This window comes from Acanthochromis polyacanthus, chromosome 2, assembly GCF_021347895.1.
Source record: "Acanthochromis polyacanthus isolate Apoly-LR-REF ecotype Palm Island chromosome 2, KAUST_Apoly_ChrSc, whole genome shotgun sequence".
NCBI lineage: Eukaryota > Metazoa > Chordata > Actinopteri > Pomacentridae > Acanthochromis > Acanthochromis polyacanthus.
Window position 1 is genome coordinate 15,495,809 of NC_067114.1, and position 18,710 is coordinate 15,514,518.

At 39.2% G+C, this 18,710-nt stretch overlaps 1 protein-coding gene across 1 annotated transcript in view; it reads right to left on the reverse strand.

Annotated features, from left to right (window-relative positions):
* Window positions 1-18,710, reverse strand: part of LOC110949783 (CUB and sushi domain-containing protein 1) — a 329,068-nt gene that overhangs the window by 116,135 nt on the left and 194,223 nt on the right. Inside the window, 6 exon segments of the mRNA XM_051944856.1 lie at window positions 645-836; window positions 2,728-2,884; window positions 9,289-9,458; window positions 11,149-11,337; window positions 13,269-13,484; window positions 14,064-14,180. Coding sequence (XP_051800816.1) covers window positions 645-836; window positions 2,728-2,884; window positions 9,289-9,458; window positions 11,149-11,337; window positions 13,269-13,484; window positions 14,064-14,180 — 1,041 coding nt within the window.

Consider the following 18,710-nt stretch of genomic DNA (forward strand, 5'->3'; position numbering starts at 1 on the left):
ATGTATTCAAGAAGCAACAATTTTCGGTTGAATCAATATTGTTTTTATATCACATCACCTTCAGTCTCTGCTGATAGAATACTCCATTTATTATGCATGCTGAGAATAGAACAGAAAGCTACGGCTTCTGTCAAAGTTTTTGGCATTAAAAACACAGTGCACACCTTCAGGGTAAAAGAAGATTGTCTGGCTCACATTATAAATTCATCACAGTTCAATCAAACAGTCATCCTCTATATCTGCACCTTAACTATGCAAGCCCTAAAATACATAGAAACCCTGTGCATGGAAATATGATCTCTAGTGAGAGCCTACAGTCCTGTGTGCACGAGGCCTGCGTTTACATACAGAGGTGTATTACCACCACTACGAATATTTCCCACCGAGTGTTGAATCAGTCGCCACGCGCTTGTTTCAAAGTGTTCATGTGTGTTGACTCAATCGCTTGTTCACTCACGCTCTCTTTTGAATCATCACACTGCAGTTCAGAAACAAACTGGAGTAGCGTCGACCGCCACTTCGCCCTGCTACATTTCTCATTGAATTGTATGAAAAAAGACATCACCCACACGTTAGTAACACAGATCTTGTATTCCTGAATTATTGATGCACAGGGAAGACTACACATGTCTTGGCATACTAACCGATACAGGAAGGAAGTGGCTTGTCCCAGACACGTCTGTCCCCACTCAGGCAGGTCAGTGTACTGCTACCATGGAGACTGTATCCAGGGTTGCAGGAGTACAGGACAAATGTGTTGGCATAATGACCGTCGTCCTGGATCTTATAGCCATAACTAGGGACACCTGGTTCCTCGCAGCGTACGAGGTCAAAACCTAGAAAGACACACACAGGTATGCAGTCACATACAGATTAGATCTTCCTGTCCAAGCAGCGAAACAATGTTGCATAAATGAACAGGGTGACTCAGTTCTGGACAAGAGGACAGAAGGTCATTCTGTTCTTGTCCTGAATCCCACTACTTCCTGCAGATATTTTCAAGTTTGAACACGCCGTTAATGCTAAAAAACCTACGTGACAGCTGCAGTGAAAGCTTCAGGACACTTCTATGAATTCTACTCATACGTCTGTGTCAATGAAAACGTAAAAACGTCGAAGCTTCCCGCTTTTCTGAACACTATGATGACAGAAGTGATGGTAGTAAGATGCAGCAGTAGTTATATTTATGGATTGAAAATGTACTTCCTATATGAAACTGTGGAAACACATCAAATGATAATTTCACATCCCACACCAACAAAAACACACAGAGTCTTTGTGTTTTGAAGATAAACAATAGGAAGGCTTTCTGCCTCTAAGATGGATGGATAAACAAAGACACAACAATGTCACCAACATATTTTTCCATCCCTCAGGTCAGCATGTTGTGAAGAAAGCATCTTCCCTCAGATCAGGGCCATCGGAGCTGCTGTGTAATGGACAAAACTATATGATGTGGCCACTATCAGATATTGTCGTTTCCAATACGGTTTAGCTGTGGATGTAGTATGTTAGACAATTTATGTGATGTGACAAATTCCTGACAGCATATTCTGATCTAACTTATAAATAACTGGCCCTAAAACAAGCTTAATGTCCACATTCATCTCCATTGACTTCAACAGACTGAAATTGTAGTACTGGAAAGGATGTCAGTAGGTTTCATATTGTGTTTTTCAAGTATATTTCCAAAATGCTTCCCTTATACATCTGGCTTTTTTTTTTTACAACTGTCAGTTCCTTCCTGGATCCATTTCAGCAAAATAAATAGCCTACATCTCACCTCTGTCAGCCTTTCTTGTTAATGTCTTGAACAGATGTATTGTGAATTCTTATTACTCTATTAAAGTAGACTCTAACACTGTGCATTACTGGGGCCGTTTTACTCAGCCCCTGACTCTGCTTAGGAAACCACTCTGGATCAGATGCCTCTCCCTTCTCTTGTCTAAACCATCCATCAATCTCTCTTATCTATCCATCAGCTCACCTATTGTAGCAGAACTTTGATGAAGGTGTCACCTTCTCCAGTTTAATGACTTGCAAATTGGTGGGAGTCTAATGGTTTAACTGACACACAGGAAGCATCTATCTGGTATCCATGTACCATCTACCTTCATTCGTTTGTCCCCTCGTCCAGCCACTCTTCCACTCCAGATGTGTCACTTTCTCACCTTCTTTTAATGACTTACAGATAAATGCTCCTCTAATAGCCTCTTTGACTCACACAGCAGCTGGTCTTGCCTTCTGAACAGACTCTCTTTTAAGCTATCAAGACGTGTGTATGTGCGAGAGACTGTTTCAAGCATTCATATGCTCATTTCCTTTTTTCTGTATGCTGTTCAGTTTCACTCCGGCCTTCAGGAGAAACTACTTGGAAAACTGATTGTTGGTTTCTTTTCAGCTGTCAAACATGAAAGAAATTGCTTTGTAATTTGCTGACTGAGAGACTAGTCTCCACAGATTTGTAGTACACGACACCTTGTTGGTTCTGGTACGTGACAGCAGCACTCGACATACATTTAACTGATGCACAGGACAGACGCAGAAAGTATTTGAGGGGACAACCTAACAAACGATAGCCACCTTCATGATTACATCGACAAAAATTACTGCTTGTGTTTGTGTGCATATGCAAGTGTGTGTGTATATGTGTGTGTGTGTGTGCGCGAGAGAGAGAGAGAGAGAGAGACAGAGAGGAATAACTCACCAACACACAAGGTAACTTACTTGTGTATGTGAGTCGGAAGCCCTGATTGGTTCCGGAGGCATTGCTGTTGAACTCCAGCCAAAGGTGATTGGACGTGCTATTAATGACATGACCCGTCATGCCATCGTGTGTAAAGTTGCCAAGGAGACGAGATGAAGTGTTTTCTCCATCATACACCTGTCAATCAAAACACAGAACCAGGGTTGCAGAACACGAATAAAAACATGAGTTAAACGTGCTTCTATCATAAATGAAGGGAAAATCATTGAACATGGCTGCCACTTGCCCTGCTGACCTGTTCAGGGCAGGCGTAAACTAACCGTCACGTCACCCGTTGGTTTCAACGCCGAGAAAATGAAGCCCGGATTTTGCTACTTCCTGGTCGCCGTTTTGGATTTTTTGGAGCCAGTGACGTAAAAAGCGTCATCAAACAGGCTGGACCGGAGAGCAACTAGGGGCAGGATTGGCTGAGGACTCTCTTATCCCGCCCACATTTTACTGCAGAGGCTTCTGTTGCTGTCTATCAAGTATAGCCACGCCCCCTGGCTCTGCCAACTTTAACAATTCATTTAAAATTCAGTATTGATTTATTTTAAGATCGACCACCTGATCTCTCATTTTGACCATGAAAACTAACAGGAAAAAAATCCTGAGCTGTAGAACATCAGTCTATCAAATTTTATTTTTTCCAAAAATGAATTGGGGTCTATGGAGCAAAAGCTTTTTGGAGCCAACCCTAGCGGACGGCGTGATATTGCAAGTTTTTGACACTTCCGGGTTTGCTTCAATTCTGGAGCCAGATGCTACGTCCACTTTATATACAGTCTATGGTTCAGGGGAAAAATAGGGCAGAAAATAATGCGGTAGGAAACATAAAAGGATTTTGTTTCAATTAAATCAGGGTGGACCTTGCAAAAACATGGGAAAGCTCACATGAACAGTCACAAGTGAGGCATTTATTCCAGAATAACGAAATAACATGTTGAGGGGGGTTCGTGGTGGGCAAATAAATTGATTACCTTACTTAAAAGGCTGTTTGCCACATTAAAAATGACAGAGTGAGAATACTGTACAAGCCCATTTTCAAGTTTATAGTCTAATCCTTCTCTGGCACCTGTGGGAGTCAGTAGATTTGAGCATCACTTTAATTTCTGTATTGGCAGAAAGGATATTGCAGCCCAGACTGAAATATAAAAACGTAGTTTATTCACAGCGGAGGATGTCTCCAGCTGTGATAAGTGTGCTAAATTTTTGTTTATATTTTGAAAAATTATTCGGCTAACATGGATTCATTTTACAGAGGAAACCATTAGCAAGAAATGCAGTGTGTTTCCTAGAAATCACCGATAAAAGCTACAAGTCTCAGTATGCATGTTCTTTACTGTTAACTAAATACAGCGTCAAAAAACATGCCAATGCCTGACAATCCGTCTTACACATTTGAGGAGGTGAAAATAGCAGAAGCGTGAAAAGAAGTAAGTGAAGACAGATTTGATTTACAACCGTATAAAAACATCAGTGAACTAGATTAATATTGCAGGACTTTGTATTTCCTTTGTTGATCAGCTTTTTCTCCTTTCCATGCGTGCAAATTACAAGATCATTAAAGACGCTTGCATTGTAGCCTGACTGAAAAACTGAGCCACTCTTTTCACTGTTTGGAATATAACCTGCAACTGTATGCTCATACAGGCAAATCAAACTAGAGACAAAACAGCTGGAAACCACTTATTTCAAACGAGCACTGTGAGACATGGAGATACATGGAGTGAAGTAATGGCTGCCAGGAAAATCTTTGCAACTTGGCAGCACAATAAAGTTGAGGAGAGCTTTCAGTCGAAGAGCTGATGTGCACAACCACTATTGTACTGTTTATATTCAAATATCCTTTCACTATATTCGAAATTTTTATTTTCTCCAAAACTAAATGCAATGTTTTGTTTCTAGCAAATTTAACAAATTACATTTGTTGTCTTTTTTGTTGTCACAGTAAACTAACATGGAATCATACGGGCATGGCAAATGTGTGAATTGTATGTTTTTGTGAAAATATTGTTTGCAACACACAAATCGTGCAGATGGAGAACAGAACAGGGTGTATGACAACAGAGAAAGTTAAAGAAATCGATAGATTCTGTTATTTTTTTGAACTTTTGAGTCCAACTTTTAAGCTCACAAGAGGTAAGTATTTGATACCGTCACACTTTGTAATACTATCACACAGCTGGGATATAAATGTGAAGTGTTCGTGCTTGAACTCTTCTTACTTATATTTGGCAGCCTGTGACATTTCCACAGATTGGCAGTGATAACTCTGCAGGTGGCAGGAATGCCAAAGAAAAGGGCCGATGTACGGTTCTATCGCTATAGTGCTACAAGTCAGTGGAGACACTCCCACTCGCTACAAGGATGTAGCTGCAGTAGATTGGAGCATGTGGTTATGATGGAAAGCAAAAATATAGGGATGGACAGTGTGAAATGGTATCGGTAGCATTGCTTCCTCATTTCCCTCCCATGTTCCTCCCCCCTCAGCTTCCCCCTAAGTGTCCCCTGGTTTTGAAACTTGCTGTCTTGTCTCCTCTCGCTTTCTCTTTCTGCCTTACTTTCCCTCTATCTTCCTCTCCTCCTCTCTCTGTTTCAGTAAAACGCCGTATGGTTAATGAAAAGCCCTGCAGCTCATAAATCAACATGTCACCATCTGCCACCCCTCCCTTCTCCGTCTGACTCTCCCTCTCTTTCTCCCATGTTCTCCTACCACCTCTATTTTTAAAACAATTCCCGCACACCCCTTACTTTGTTTCCTTCTTACCCTCTCTTTTGTCTTCGGGGATGAAGTTAATCTGAGTAAATTTGGTCAAGCACTGTATTAGGTGACATTTTTGGGCAAATTGAGCTTGGTAAGCCCTTTCTTTGACAGTGCCAGGGCGAAAACGTAGCCAATAGCAAGAGGAATTGTAATGAGCTCGTTCATATGTTCCGGGAGATTTTCGCCTCAAGCTGGCTGGAGCTGTCAAACAAATGGTTTCTGTTCAGAGTGTTCAGCTGCAGTAACAGGAATTAGCTCCATTACTGTTAGCCCAGGGAGTGGCATGCTAATTGCTAGCCTAAGTGGTACTTTGGGGCTTTCCCTTCAGTTCATTTTAGTGTGCACTATGCTTTCTGCTAATTCTTTGGGAAATTATAATTAACATACATGTAGTACATTACTAGAAATTGCCCTTAAAATGCATAAATGTAAATTTTGATGCCATCACACAAGATAACTATAGTACAGATAATTTCATCGCATCAAGCATCTGGTGTTTTTTGCATAATTAGTACTTGTTACGCAGCCGGTTATTGACTGTAGTCTATATTTTTAACATGATGGAGGTACATTTGCAAGAACCAAGCTGCTCCATTTCACACTCCCCCCCCCCCCCCCCCCCCCCTAAATAATTTATGAGAGTAAAGTTAAATAACCATGCTTGCAGCTATTATTAGATCTTTATCAGTACTGGGACAAACAGAAAACATAGTATCATTTCACAAATTATTCAACCGAGATTGAGTTATTCTCTGGTGTGCATGAATGCTCAAATTATGTGAAAGGAATTGTTGTTTTTTTGGTTAAAGAGCAAAGGTCATGACAAAAACATGAATAGGAAATGTTCTAATACACTATTATTTCTACAAAAAAGACTGACCATGCTGTCTGCACGTCCCCAAAAAATTACAAACAAAAAACCAAAACAACCGGTGCAAGTATTTTTGTTAAAGCAATGAGATGTTTCTCACACCCAAGCAACTGCATTAGGGAATTTGAAAAACATGATGCTTGTCCAGATGTTTTAATGTTTTTTTAATCATTCCTTCTGTGCGAAGCAACACAATCATCCAACTCTAATAATTGTATTTACCTAATGACACAAATGGCTATTGATTATTATGTCAAAGTAACCTGGTCAAAAATGTAATGAATTACAGCTGTAGTACTTTGCTAGCTATGGACTATTAATGCATCTACAGCACATCTTTGCACTGAAACATCTGCATAGTACAAGGAGTGGAAATTGTTGCAGAGAAACTCTTTATTTCAATGAATTTTATTTATGTTCAGTAATTAAAGATCTCAAGCATAGAAAGTGAAACAAAAGTAATATGGTTGTATGCCTTATACGAATAATTAATAATAAACGTCAATGTTGTCTTCTCAGTCTTGGGGACCCAGTAGTTACTGATTGATATGTTAGATTCCAGTTTAACTTTTGTGATCTCCAGTTGTTAATATAATTACTTATTTACTTGGTTTTCCAGTCTCAGATAAAGAATCAATTTATTATTACAAGACAAATACTGGATATGTGTTTGTACGTGTGTGCATTGAATGCTGAAAAACTTTGGGAGAATTGGCTCCCTTGCTTTCCTTCAGGAGTCAGGGTATGATGGACTATTACAGACAACATTTAAGCATGTTTATGTCTGTCAACCATCTTTTTGTCACTTTCCTCTTCTTTAAAGGATGTTTTCTCTTTTTTATATACCTATCCCACTGGGAAGATTTCCAGCTTTTACAATGACATTAAGCCTCTCTAAAAGTCAGGGAGAACCTTGCTAATACAATCTAACCAGAGACAGGCTCAGCCACCGCTCTGGGCCTAAGACTGATAATACACTCTAACCACATACTGGCTTAACCATGCCCTCAGGCCTAATACCGCGAACAGACACTGTGAATAGAAATAGTTTTAAACGATGTCTGTAGGACAGTGTCAAGACTGTAAAACAGTTCAAACAACTGCTCCGATCTGACATTGTAGTGGGCACATGTACTGGAACAGAGGTTCACAGTTTAAGGACACATGAGCCTTGAAACATCTAGAATTCTCTTTGTAATTCAGAGGTACACAGGTATACACATCAAAGTTTCTAATATGCAAACATTCAGTGAATACTTTGTCTGTCACACTGTGACATTTCCAGGTGCTTGAAATTTATGAAGGCAGCAACATACTGAGAAAACCATAATGACATTCTGCAGATCAAGCTTGCATCACTTCACAGTGTCAAGTGCAACTTATCTTTTTCAGCTACAGCTGACACACTTATGATGAAGCAATATGGTGTTTAGTTGGAATCAAACAATGCAAGTAGCTGAGGCACTATTTTCAATACAAATGATCACATAAACAACCACATCACATTGTGTAAAAAACACCTTTCTAGCCTATTTAATAGTTGTCTTTGCTATAACTATTTATTTTGCTTTTTGTTCGCAAATATTGCAGTATTAAAAAGAACAACCTTAAAATGCAACAAGTGTAGACTGCATTGTATTCATTAGAGGGTTAACAGAAGCAGAATTGATCCTTTTGTGCCTCTGCTTCCAATGTAGTCATTCAGCCTGGATGGCCACTCCAGCAGGAGCACCATCAGCGCTAATAGAGAACATGGTTAATAACCCCCTGCAGGGATGTTATTGCTTTTTACAACAATGTTTAACACATCTAACAGGTAGGGCCAACCTTGATAATACAATTTAACTACATACCGGGTAAGCCAAGGATTCAAAGCCCCTCCTGTTGTTCACGCTTTTCCTCCTGCCTTGTTCTTACACACTTCATATAATTAAAGGATGCACATTCCCTGACACCTTAATTAGACCAGGTGTGCACTGCCGGATCAAAATCTCTCAGTGTGAACGTGCTTTGAAGACTGCATTGAGAAACTTTGCACTGCACAATGCATCTTAACAATGACTGCTGGATACACTGACAAAATGTGAAGAGGCGAAATCCTCTTTAAGGCCTTGGTGTCAAACACAAAAGAAGGAACCAAAGTATAGACACCTCCAATAAAATAAATAAATAAAAATCATTCTAAAATTGTTCCTGCATCATTCAGAACTGCTTGATGTTCTGAATGATGAGTGAGTGAACTCAATTAAAAAAAAAAAAAGTGGTGATGGAGTGGTTCAGAATGAACTGAAATCTTATTCACAAGTCAAGTCGAGGTTTCATATTTCTTGTTATACAATTTAATGTTAACTACGACTGGGTGTGCTTGTAAACATGAAATGGTTGTTTCTCTGTTTTAAGTAATTGCAGTGTGAGCTATACATTTTTGTTACATTATTATTTGAAACCACGATGGTCAATTATTTTCTAGTAAAAACATAAAAAAAACAGATAAGGTTTTGCATGTAGCATGTGGGGCAGAGTCTATAATCATTTCTGGTCTGGTGTGATCACTACAGTAAATACAAGTACTTTATTTCTTCTGGCACATAATTTAGGTGTCGTCATGATGATTGTGTCAGCATCCACAACTCAATTATTGTTTCCTTTTCAAGCATAAGCAAACCGATCATGTAATAGTCTGTTCAAGTATGAGTGTCAAAATATATACAGCTTTGCATATAGACAGCTTTTAATGGTATAATCCAGTGCATGCATTGTGTGTGAGTGAACCCATTCATAAATTATGCATTTATGGATTTTCCACCTGATTGGGGAAAGCTTGTCATATTTGTACGTGTGTGTGTGTGTGTGTGTGTGTGTGTGTGTGTGTGTGTGTGTGTGTGTGTGTGTGTGTGTGGATACCTTGAGATAGTCTCCGTCTTGCAAAGAGAAGCTCTCAGCTTTCAGCATGATTCCTTTGCCCTTTTCAGTAGTGATGCGGTAGATGCACTCATGGTTGTTATCGTAGTTGGAGGGGAAATTTGGAGAAAGGAGAACGCCTTCAGGTCCCAGTGAGGAGGCACCACACTCGGCTACAGCGAGAGTGTAAAGGGGACAGGGAAAGTGTGGATAAAAATCACAGCAATTTTACCTAATTATACTGAGCAGTCTGAATATCTGGGTTGGCTTGTTCTGCAGGAAAAAAGAGCACAGGTGAGGACTAAGAGAGATTGTAGTACAGAGCATATAATATTATCAAATTCAGCATAATAATAATGATGATAATAATAATAATGAACCGTGTAACCTGGCGTGATAAGCACTTTTTTTTTTAAATGTGCTTCAAAATAAAAAAAATAAATATAAATAAGGATAAGTAACAGCAGCATACATTCAATAGCAAAGCAATTAAACTACAAAATATTAAAATGAGGGCAAAACTAAGAATTTTGTATAAAGCAGGTCTGAATTCATTTTGTTAGAAAAAGTGTTTCATAGAAATTATACAGAATTATCTAGCAGGTGCAGTGCCTATCAAAGTTTTGGAATTCAAATAAGTGGAATTTTCTCATATGTAAATGAGGAGAGGAGAAAATAGGAGAGCCGAGCAGGCTTTTAACTCTCATTGAGGAGGACCACCACTACATTGAAGGCAGACAGAGGAAATGGAAGTAATGAGACAGACGAGAGGGAAAAAAGGCAGAGTGGAACAATATGAAACACCGAAAAAGATGCCGTCTTTATCAAATCTGAACAAGGATCACCCTACTGAAATTTACAACAACACTTCCGTAAATGTTCTGTGCTGTCGAAAGCAGATTAGGCTTCGAGATAAGGAGCATAAATTCAAGGATAGTACCAGGGATTCTTTAGAAATTCTTTTTAAAGTGAAAACAGCACAATGGAGTGGTAGTGAGAGAATAGAGGATAGTGAAGAGCGAGAGAAGGATAGAAGAGGGAGTTGGAAGAGCAAGAAAAGATATCAGATGAACCAAGACAGACAGGAACCTTTTGAAAATGTGCAGAGAGAAATTAGAAAAGGGGAGTAACAAAAGACAGTTATAACACTTTTCATATAGCAGCTAATGCACTAATTATCTACCCAAGGACTGTCTAAATACAGAGGGAGAGGAGGAGAAATAGAAAGTTAGAAAGAGACGGAGAGCTAAAGCGAGGGACATTCAGGAAGAAAAGAAGGAGAAAGATGAACCCGATGCATGTTGCCAGCTGCTGTTGCTCAGTTTCCTCTTAGTCAGGCCTGATCTCTTGACAGATAATGCTATTATAGTATTTTCAGTCTGCTCTTTCTGGGGCTTGAAAATTACCAGCAGCCACCAGTTGGACTCTCATAAATTACCAGCAGCTTCCAAGGAAACACTGATACGCATCAAATACCAGAAAATTACAACCTGCTAACAGCCAAATCCTGGCAAATAAAACTAACAGTCAACCAGTCAAATAACTATAAATTATCATTCTGTTGGCAATAGAACAGTGGGGAATTACAAGCAGGAAAACGTTGATATTTTACCTCTAGGCTTATTCTGGAAAAGAAGTCCATTTGAAATTTTTATTTTGCCATTTATGTACACAGAAGATACAATCAATCCAATGCTATCAATGATATCTGAAGCCAAAAAAAATCTCTTTGGCTTGTTACTGTGATGCTCTATATAATATTGAGTAAAGACAGTAATGGATAAAGAAAGATGTCTGAAAGTCTGTGTCTTTCATTAATATACTAATTAGTGTGTCTGGCTGATCTGGACCTGAGAGTTGTACCTATGCATCGTGGTAGTATGTTGCTCCAGACTCGTCTGCCTCCTCCCAGACAGGTGATCTTGCTGTCTCCTTCGAGTCGGTAGCCGTGGAAACAAGAGAAAGCCAGCGAGTCACCAACTCGAAACCTGAATCCCATCCTCCTGCTGAATGCTGGTACGCCAGGATCCTCACATGGCTCTAAGTCGTACTCTGTGCATCCAAGAGAGAGAAAATGATGAGTCACTATAAGAGAACAAGGTGGTATGATGTAACTATATAAGTAATGTCAAGTTAGCCAAAGCTAGAAAGAAAAGAAAATATTATTTTAAAACTATTTAAATCATGTAATTTTATGTAGCTAAGTGAACGCTACATTTAAATCCAGCACATAAATGTGATAAATTAAAGAATAATTAATGAAATTAGATAATTAAGTCAAATGATAAGAATGCTGAAAAAGAAAAAAGAACTTATTTAATTTACAGATTAGTTTCCCTGCACTATTTAGACAGTCTGATGAGGGTCAGCTTCATCCACTGAGTGAGGGATCTCTTCAAACAAGAACCAGCTCCAGATGGGCCATGCTTAAAATAAGCTGGGAATCATTGCCAAGAATTCACGTGGACTGTTGATACAAGGTATGGCACACTAGGTTAGTGGTAAAAATGACTTACTCGGGTGATGGCACAGCTTTGAAAAATCTTTCATTTAAAATAATAAGTAAGCAGTTGTATGCTTAAATTCATGTTTTCATCACTTGGCTGAGGAAGTCTAAGGATTCTAGAGATACCTTTAGAGCAACAATGTTTATTTTTTTTATTATAAAGCTTTCATGGTTTGCCACACTTCAACAATGAATTTACTTTTGGAATAAATACTGACCAGCTCCACGACCCAAAAATATGCATAAAGGGCACAAACTGGGACTAAACATGATCATAGAATGAGGTGTGTCTCTTCATTTCTGCTGGTTAAACTGTGAAAAGACAAAATGTGGCTGAAGTCTAATTCACTTTTTAACTGGTTTCTTCATCCTCCTGGTTCAACAACACGAGTGACAGAGTTGTGTTGGAGGCTAAGAGCTTGTCTTTGGCATCTCTGTGGCTCCACAGTTGTCTTCAGCTTCGAACTGTGCCTCTGTATTTTCTTATGTCACTTTTAGTAATTGAATCCTATCTAAAGGATTTGATTTAAATCCCTCCAGTAATTGAGCCCTGTTCACACATTCCTTTTCATTCAGAAATATGCTCTGTTACTGAAGATAAATACTGTCTGTCATTTCGTGGCAACACTACTGATAGTCCTAATTCAGGGTACTTGCTGCAACTAGCCTGTCCAGTTTAGAGATACCGTGGTCACTTACAGCTGGCTCTGGTCTATGGAGATGTGCTGTAAGCTTGCATTCACTATGGGAGACAGTCACATGGGTCTCATGGAACAGCTCAGTGAAGCTTCTTTTACTGGAGGTGGAGCACTTAAGCACATGTATATTTGAAAAACCAACCAGTTAGTTTTAATTAACCAAAAAAAAATCACCTTTGCCTCGCTTCCCAAAAACTCACTTCGACAAATGCAACAAGTATTTTCCAGTTTCACAAAAGAAAAGACTGACTTGTGAGCTTGGCAAATGTACATCTGGCTAACTATCCTGCCGCCATTAAAGAGGAGTGCATAGCAGCTTCCCTGAGCTTTCTTTATGGGATCTTCTCACTCATGCAGTGAATGAGACAGTTTCAAATTAGGCTGTGAGTGCAGTATCTTAATGCTTTTTTAGGTTTTATAGTAGGTCTATGACAATGATCATAACAGTAATCAGCTTAAAAAGGCATATAATTAGGTTTTAAAACTTACAGGTTGGCAAAGTGCCTTCCTGTTTCACACCATTTTTTAATCACCTTCACCATTAACTTATTGCTCTCAACATTTGCAAGGCAGAATAATGTACCATGTGTGGACACAAGAACTAACAAGCATGTAATATAGCCATCCCTTCCGTTTATAGTATCTGTTCAGTCTGTTAGTCCAGAATGGAAAGATATGTGCACATGTCCACCTTTAAAGGAATGCTAACTCTCTTCCATAGAAAGCGTTAACAGAAATGTTATGGGCAGAAAATGCAACTTCTGTTTTGGTATTCTCACCTGAGAAAGTAATATTAAATCCTTCGTAACTCATGGAAAAGTCCGATATAAATCGTAGCTGAGCGCTGAAGTTCCCATAGAGTCCAGCTTTAACACTGGGGGGCAGCACTGAGCCGGTGAGTCGTGCCACTGGAACCTGGAAATTGCTATCCTCGGTGATGGACAGGTAGTCGTGGTTCTCCTCCAGATGGAATGTGTGGAAAACCAGATGGACTCCTGCATGAACGGACAGCAAGATGGATGAATGGACAGATGAACGCATGAATGGATGGATAGGCATGCAGTAGAAGGCAGAGGGTTAGTCACAGATACACAAATAGCAGCAGATGAACACAGATGTCAAATCAGAAGCATACCCAAAATTTCAAGCAGCCCTGTGCAAAGGTCTTAGATATTTTAGATGTTTAGATGTTAGTCCATTATGCAACACCCTTTGATTAGTCCAAAATAATTCAGCATCATGTCTGATTCATAAAGAACTATATGCCGTAAGAAAAACAAGGAGCTCCCACAGTGTCCTGATCTCAGCATCACTGAGTAAGTCTTGGATTACACTGGGGAACAGAAGACGATAGTTGTGCTGAGTTCTTTGATAAGATTTGGCCAAGTTATCTGCTAAGTATCTCAAAAAAAAAACTGCAGGAGAATTTGTGCTATTGTAAAACCACTTAATTTCATGTCAGCCAGTTCACATGATTATTAACACATTTATTATCATCAGAAGAAACAAATTAGAATAACATTTTCCAAGCAAGAATTGGTGTTTTCATTATGTCTGTGTGTGAGTGTTGTTACCTTTCCCATGAGACACCTCTATTGTCCAGGTGCAATTCAGAGAATTGGGGTAGAAGTCAGGAAAGCCAGGAGACAGAATAGTCCCAGTTTTACCGAAAACATAACCTCCACATAGAGCTAAGGAGAAGATTGGAACAGAGCAGGAGAAGAAATTTCTGTTTTACAATTTTACACAATAGATACAACATTTGCACTGAGCTAACACATCACAATTAAAAGAGAGATGGCCTAAGGAAAAAAAATGCAGAAAGTCGAATTACCTGAACTTTGTGAATTAAGCATGGTGTTTAAATGGCCTTCATACAAAATACATCTTCCTGGCATATTAAGAGATTACTGGTAGTTCATATAAGATAATAAATAATATACGGCAAAACAATGTAAGCTGATCATGATTAAGTGTTCAACTATTAGACACAGAGAGCTGTAAATGTAATACCTTGAAATCCAACAAAGCTTAATTCCCAATTGGTGTCTCAATTTTCTGCAAATGTGTCTTATACCTAAATGACGCAAGTTAACATAAGTAAAAAAAAAAAAAAAACTTTTCATGTAACTAACAGCTGGCAAATGGGAATTTAGTTCAAACTATTATCACATAATCCAATTTTTGGTGAAAGAACACAATATTAGCAATATCTGTGCAATCAAAATTGTGTAAATTATGACATGCACTAAACAGATAACATCATCAAACACATCATATTGTGTTCTAGAATAAAAGCAGAACTTTATCAAAAGTAGAAGTTAGTTAATTCTGCATTTCATCTGAGCTACAGAGACAAAGAAGCAAAGGGAAGAGATGCACTTGATGTAGAAACAAAAGGAAAACAGAGCAGGGGGAATGTGACAGACAGAAACAGAGAGTGGCTTGTTGAAAAAGAGTGAGATATTGGTGTGTGCACGTTACCAGACACCTAGCCACCACACTGAGCCAAACTACTGATATGGAACAGAACAAATTCATTTGGGATAGAGCAGAATGGAAAATACTATAGCAATGTAATGGAGAGTAAAAGAGGGCTTGCAGTGCATTAGAGACTGCTGAACTAAGATAATATATTGACTCTTTGTTTCTCTGTGACTGTGCCTCCATCCCTTTCAATTCTATTCAGCTCAATTCAGTTACATTTAATTCAATTAAAGTGCTTCAAGGTGTTTGACTGGCATGACGATAAAAAAGTCTACGAACTGAATCACAGACAATAGTATTTTTCTTTGCTGTTACCACCTGTCCTGTCTGATAGCTGAAGATTCATATATATATTAGCGCACGAAATTCCCTTTTAGCGCCTAAAATAAACAATGTAATGATTCACTTTGTGAAAGGTTTATAAAATTACTATTTATTACCTCTGCCTTTATGAAGACAGATGTTGCAGCTTCTATTATTTCTTCGTGCTCCAGCTACTCCAGTGCGTAGACCGAGGCTTCACCTCTCCCTCCCTATCTCTCTGTCTTTCAGTGTCTTTCCCTCCATCTCCTTCCATATCACATTTCAACAGAGCTGCGGCTGAGTTGAGTAGCAGTAATGAGAGCTGCTCTCTCTTCTGTCTGACTAGCTGTCTTGTGTGTACTGTGGTCACACTCACATCAGGATTCAGCAAAAACTGGGACGCTGTCTGACTAAATGACCCTTGTTGAAAGAGGCATGTGCCTGTCTGTGTGAGCACACTGTATCAACGGTGTGTAACGGTGCATACTTTGAAAGATCTGTATGTGAGAGGATAAAGACAGATTGTTAATGAATGTATGGAAGGGACTCTGAGCAGTGCAATAATGCGAAAAAAGAAAAAAGAAAGACTATTCATGCCTAACTAAAAACACGAGAGGCAGTAGCAGACTGAATTCTGATAGAAAAGCAGATGCAGAGATATAGCTAGCCTTTCAGAGACAGGACAGGTAAATATATAAAGATAGAACAGCAGACTTTAGCTACACTCCTCTTTCCTGCCGTCAACATTTTCTTGAGCTTTAATTGTGTTCCTCTCAGAAGAAGCTGTGCCTTTTTTTTTTTTTTTTTAAACTGAATGGGATACTATGACTTTGGTCACTTCTAACAAGTTGTTGTCTTGGCACCAATTGCAAACTTTAAAATGTCACAGTGGCCCTTCAATATTCTCCCTGACACATAAAAGAGCAGCCAGCGCTCTGTATTATCTGTTCGGCGATTTAGCTGACCTGCAGGAATAAGACAAACGGTTCGGGCCCAACAAACACTATAGCATTACTGGAAGGGAATGGTGCCTGCACACCCGCAGGATGACTACATACCATCATGTTTTCACTTTAAGTCGCAATATTGTCAAAGTAATGAATTTCGGTGGCTGCGTTGCATAGTGTGTATGAAATGTTAACTGCGCCTTTGAGACTTTACTGTAAATAAGATTACTGTCGTTAATGTGTGTATGTGTGTGTATAAGCTGCTTGGAGCACAGCTTTGGGAGTTCTTAAAGATGATTTTTTTTTCTCTCCTAAAACGTTGTGACGTCTTCTCTGAATAACAACATGTGTAGCATGGGGGAAGAAAGAAAAGTAACAGATGATTTAGCAATAGCAATAAACTGATTGATTAAAATTGCAGTCATAAAATTATAGATGAACAGAAAAACAAGTATAGTAACGTAACAGTCACGTGTTTGGCCACCACGTTGCTGAACCTCTCGGGAACCATTTGGACCATAAGATATTCTCTTATTTCATGTGTTGATGAAGGTGGTGGAGATCACCGTCTAACACACTGGATCAAAAGGGGTTCAACTGGGATGGCTGTGAAGGCCATAGCATATGACCGACATCTTTTTCATAGTATTAAGTGCTCCCTGTGGAAGGGATCGTCCTGCAAGAGACCACCCCCAACTGTTTCATCATAGGTAATCACTCAGAACAACTTGTACTGATTTGCAGTGATGCTTCCCTCTAAGGAGAGAAGTGGACACAAACCACACCGGCAAAATGCCCACCACAGCATCACAGAGCCATCAGATCACCTCACTGTAGGGGTCAAGGTTTCAGGTGATTCCCCTTAATCTGTCACCTCTCTGTATTTGACTCATTGTGAGTTTGCTGCCTTAGCCATGTTTCTCTCATACATGTGGGAATTCCTTGTAACTAAAGGTTTAAAAATAAATATAAAATTCCACTATGACGTTCCCCCTCCCTGAAAGCAAACTATGACACATTACATTTTAGTCAAGGCTTACACACCGTCTCAGAAAAGTGCCATTCTGAAATAATGTGTCTTGTAATGTGACAGCTGTCTGGTGAGATGGCATGCTTGGCTGAAAATTGAAAATGTCACAGTGGTCGTTTAAAACTGCTTATGTTATATGGCTGATAGTGAAAGATAGATTGCCTCGGTATGAACTCACTCCCAAGTTGAGACATCCTGACTTTGGTTTTCAAATTGGATTCTCTTCAATCGGCAGATCAAATCAAGCGCCGTGTATTCATCTCCCATGATAGCATGAGCTGTGGGCAAAATGCTGAGCGGGGAGGCCTGCGAATGGCCAGCGAGCATCTGTTTCAATAGAGCCTGTTGACCTGCATAATTTCACTGCGAATGAATGTCCAACTTGAGTCATTGTGGTGTGTGTACATACTGAGAGTGGGGACTGATTGTACGATTAACACTACAGCTGCCCGCTACAAATAGTAAAATGATAAACAAAAAACAAATGACTCGTAAGAGGGTTTATATCCTGGAAGTTCATCCCTCTTATCTCTTCTACCTCTGACACAAACTCTTTCCTACTGCCTCACTTCATCTTCTGTTTTACATTCATAAAAAGGAGGTTTAGAGCTTCGATGTTTAGAGTCGAATCAGAACCAGAAATAATTCGAAAAAGACCGTGGAGTCTACTAATAATATTTATGGGATGACTGAACTGTATTTTTGTATTTTTTAATGTTTGGACCTACCTACTACATGATCTTTTACCCTCCTCTTATTTATCTGACATAATACAAACATGCTACAACAGGTACTGTGCTAAAAAACAAACAAATGGTGAAGCTGAGGCATCCTGCTGCTGTATTCGTCACTCGCTGTCCAGATTTTGCCAACTTACTGCAATACTACCTCCAAATAAACTATCTCCTGAATAAATGTCACCATAAGCGTGTGTGTCCGAGAAAAATTTGGTCGTTTAAATCAATGTAATTTGTAAAAGTAAAGAGTAACTAAATTGAAAATCCCTCTTAGAATACTGGAACGCTAATTTTTAGTAATTTCTCGAGACTTTTGTGATACACAAATTTCGATTTAGCAAAAAAGGAGGATGTGACACAGATTTGATGTAAAATGCCATGAGGTGAATTTGCATTTTCTTCCCACAGGCTTCCCTCAGGTGCTGCCAAGAACTCCATGATGCCAACTGCTGACTGTAAATTGCCCACATATGTGAAGGTCAGTGGTCATCTGTCTATATGTAGTGACCGTGTTGTAGACTGGACACTTGTGCACAGTGTGCTGACCTAATATTATCTGGCAAAGCCTCCATCCTCATCTGTGACTATATGGATAAGCAGCTACACTTAACTGCAGAATGGATATGGAGAAAAGAGCTACATGACTGCAGTGTTGGCATAAGAAATTGCAGTGTTTATCAATGTTCCACAATTCAGTGGATGATGCAATTCCAACCC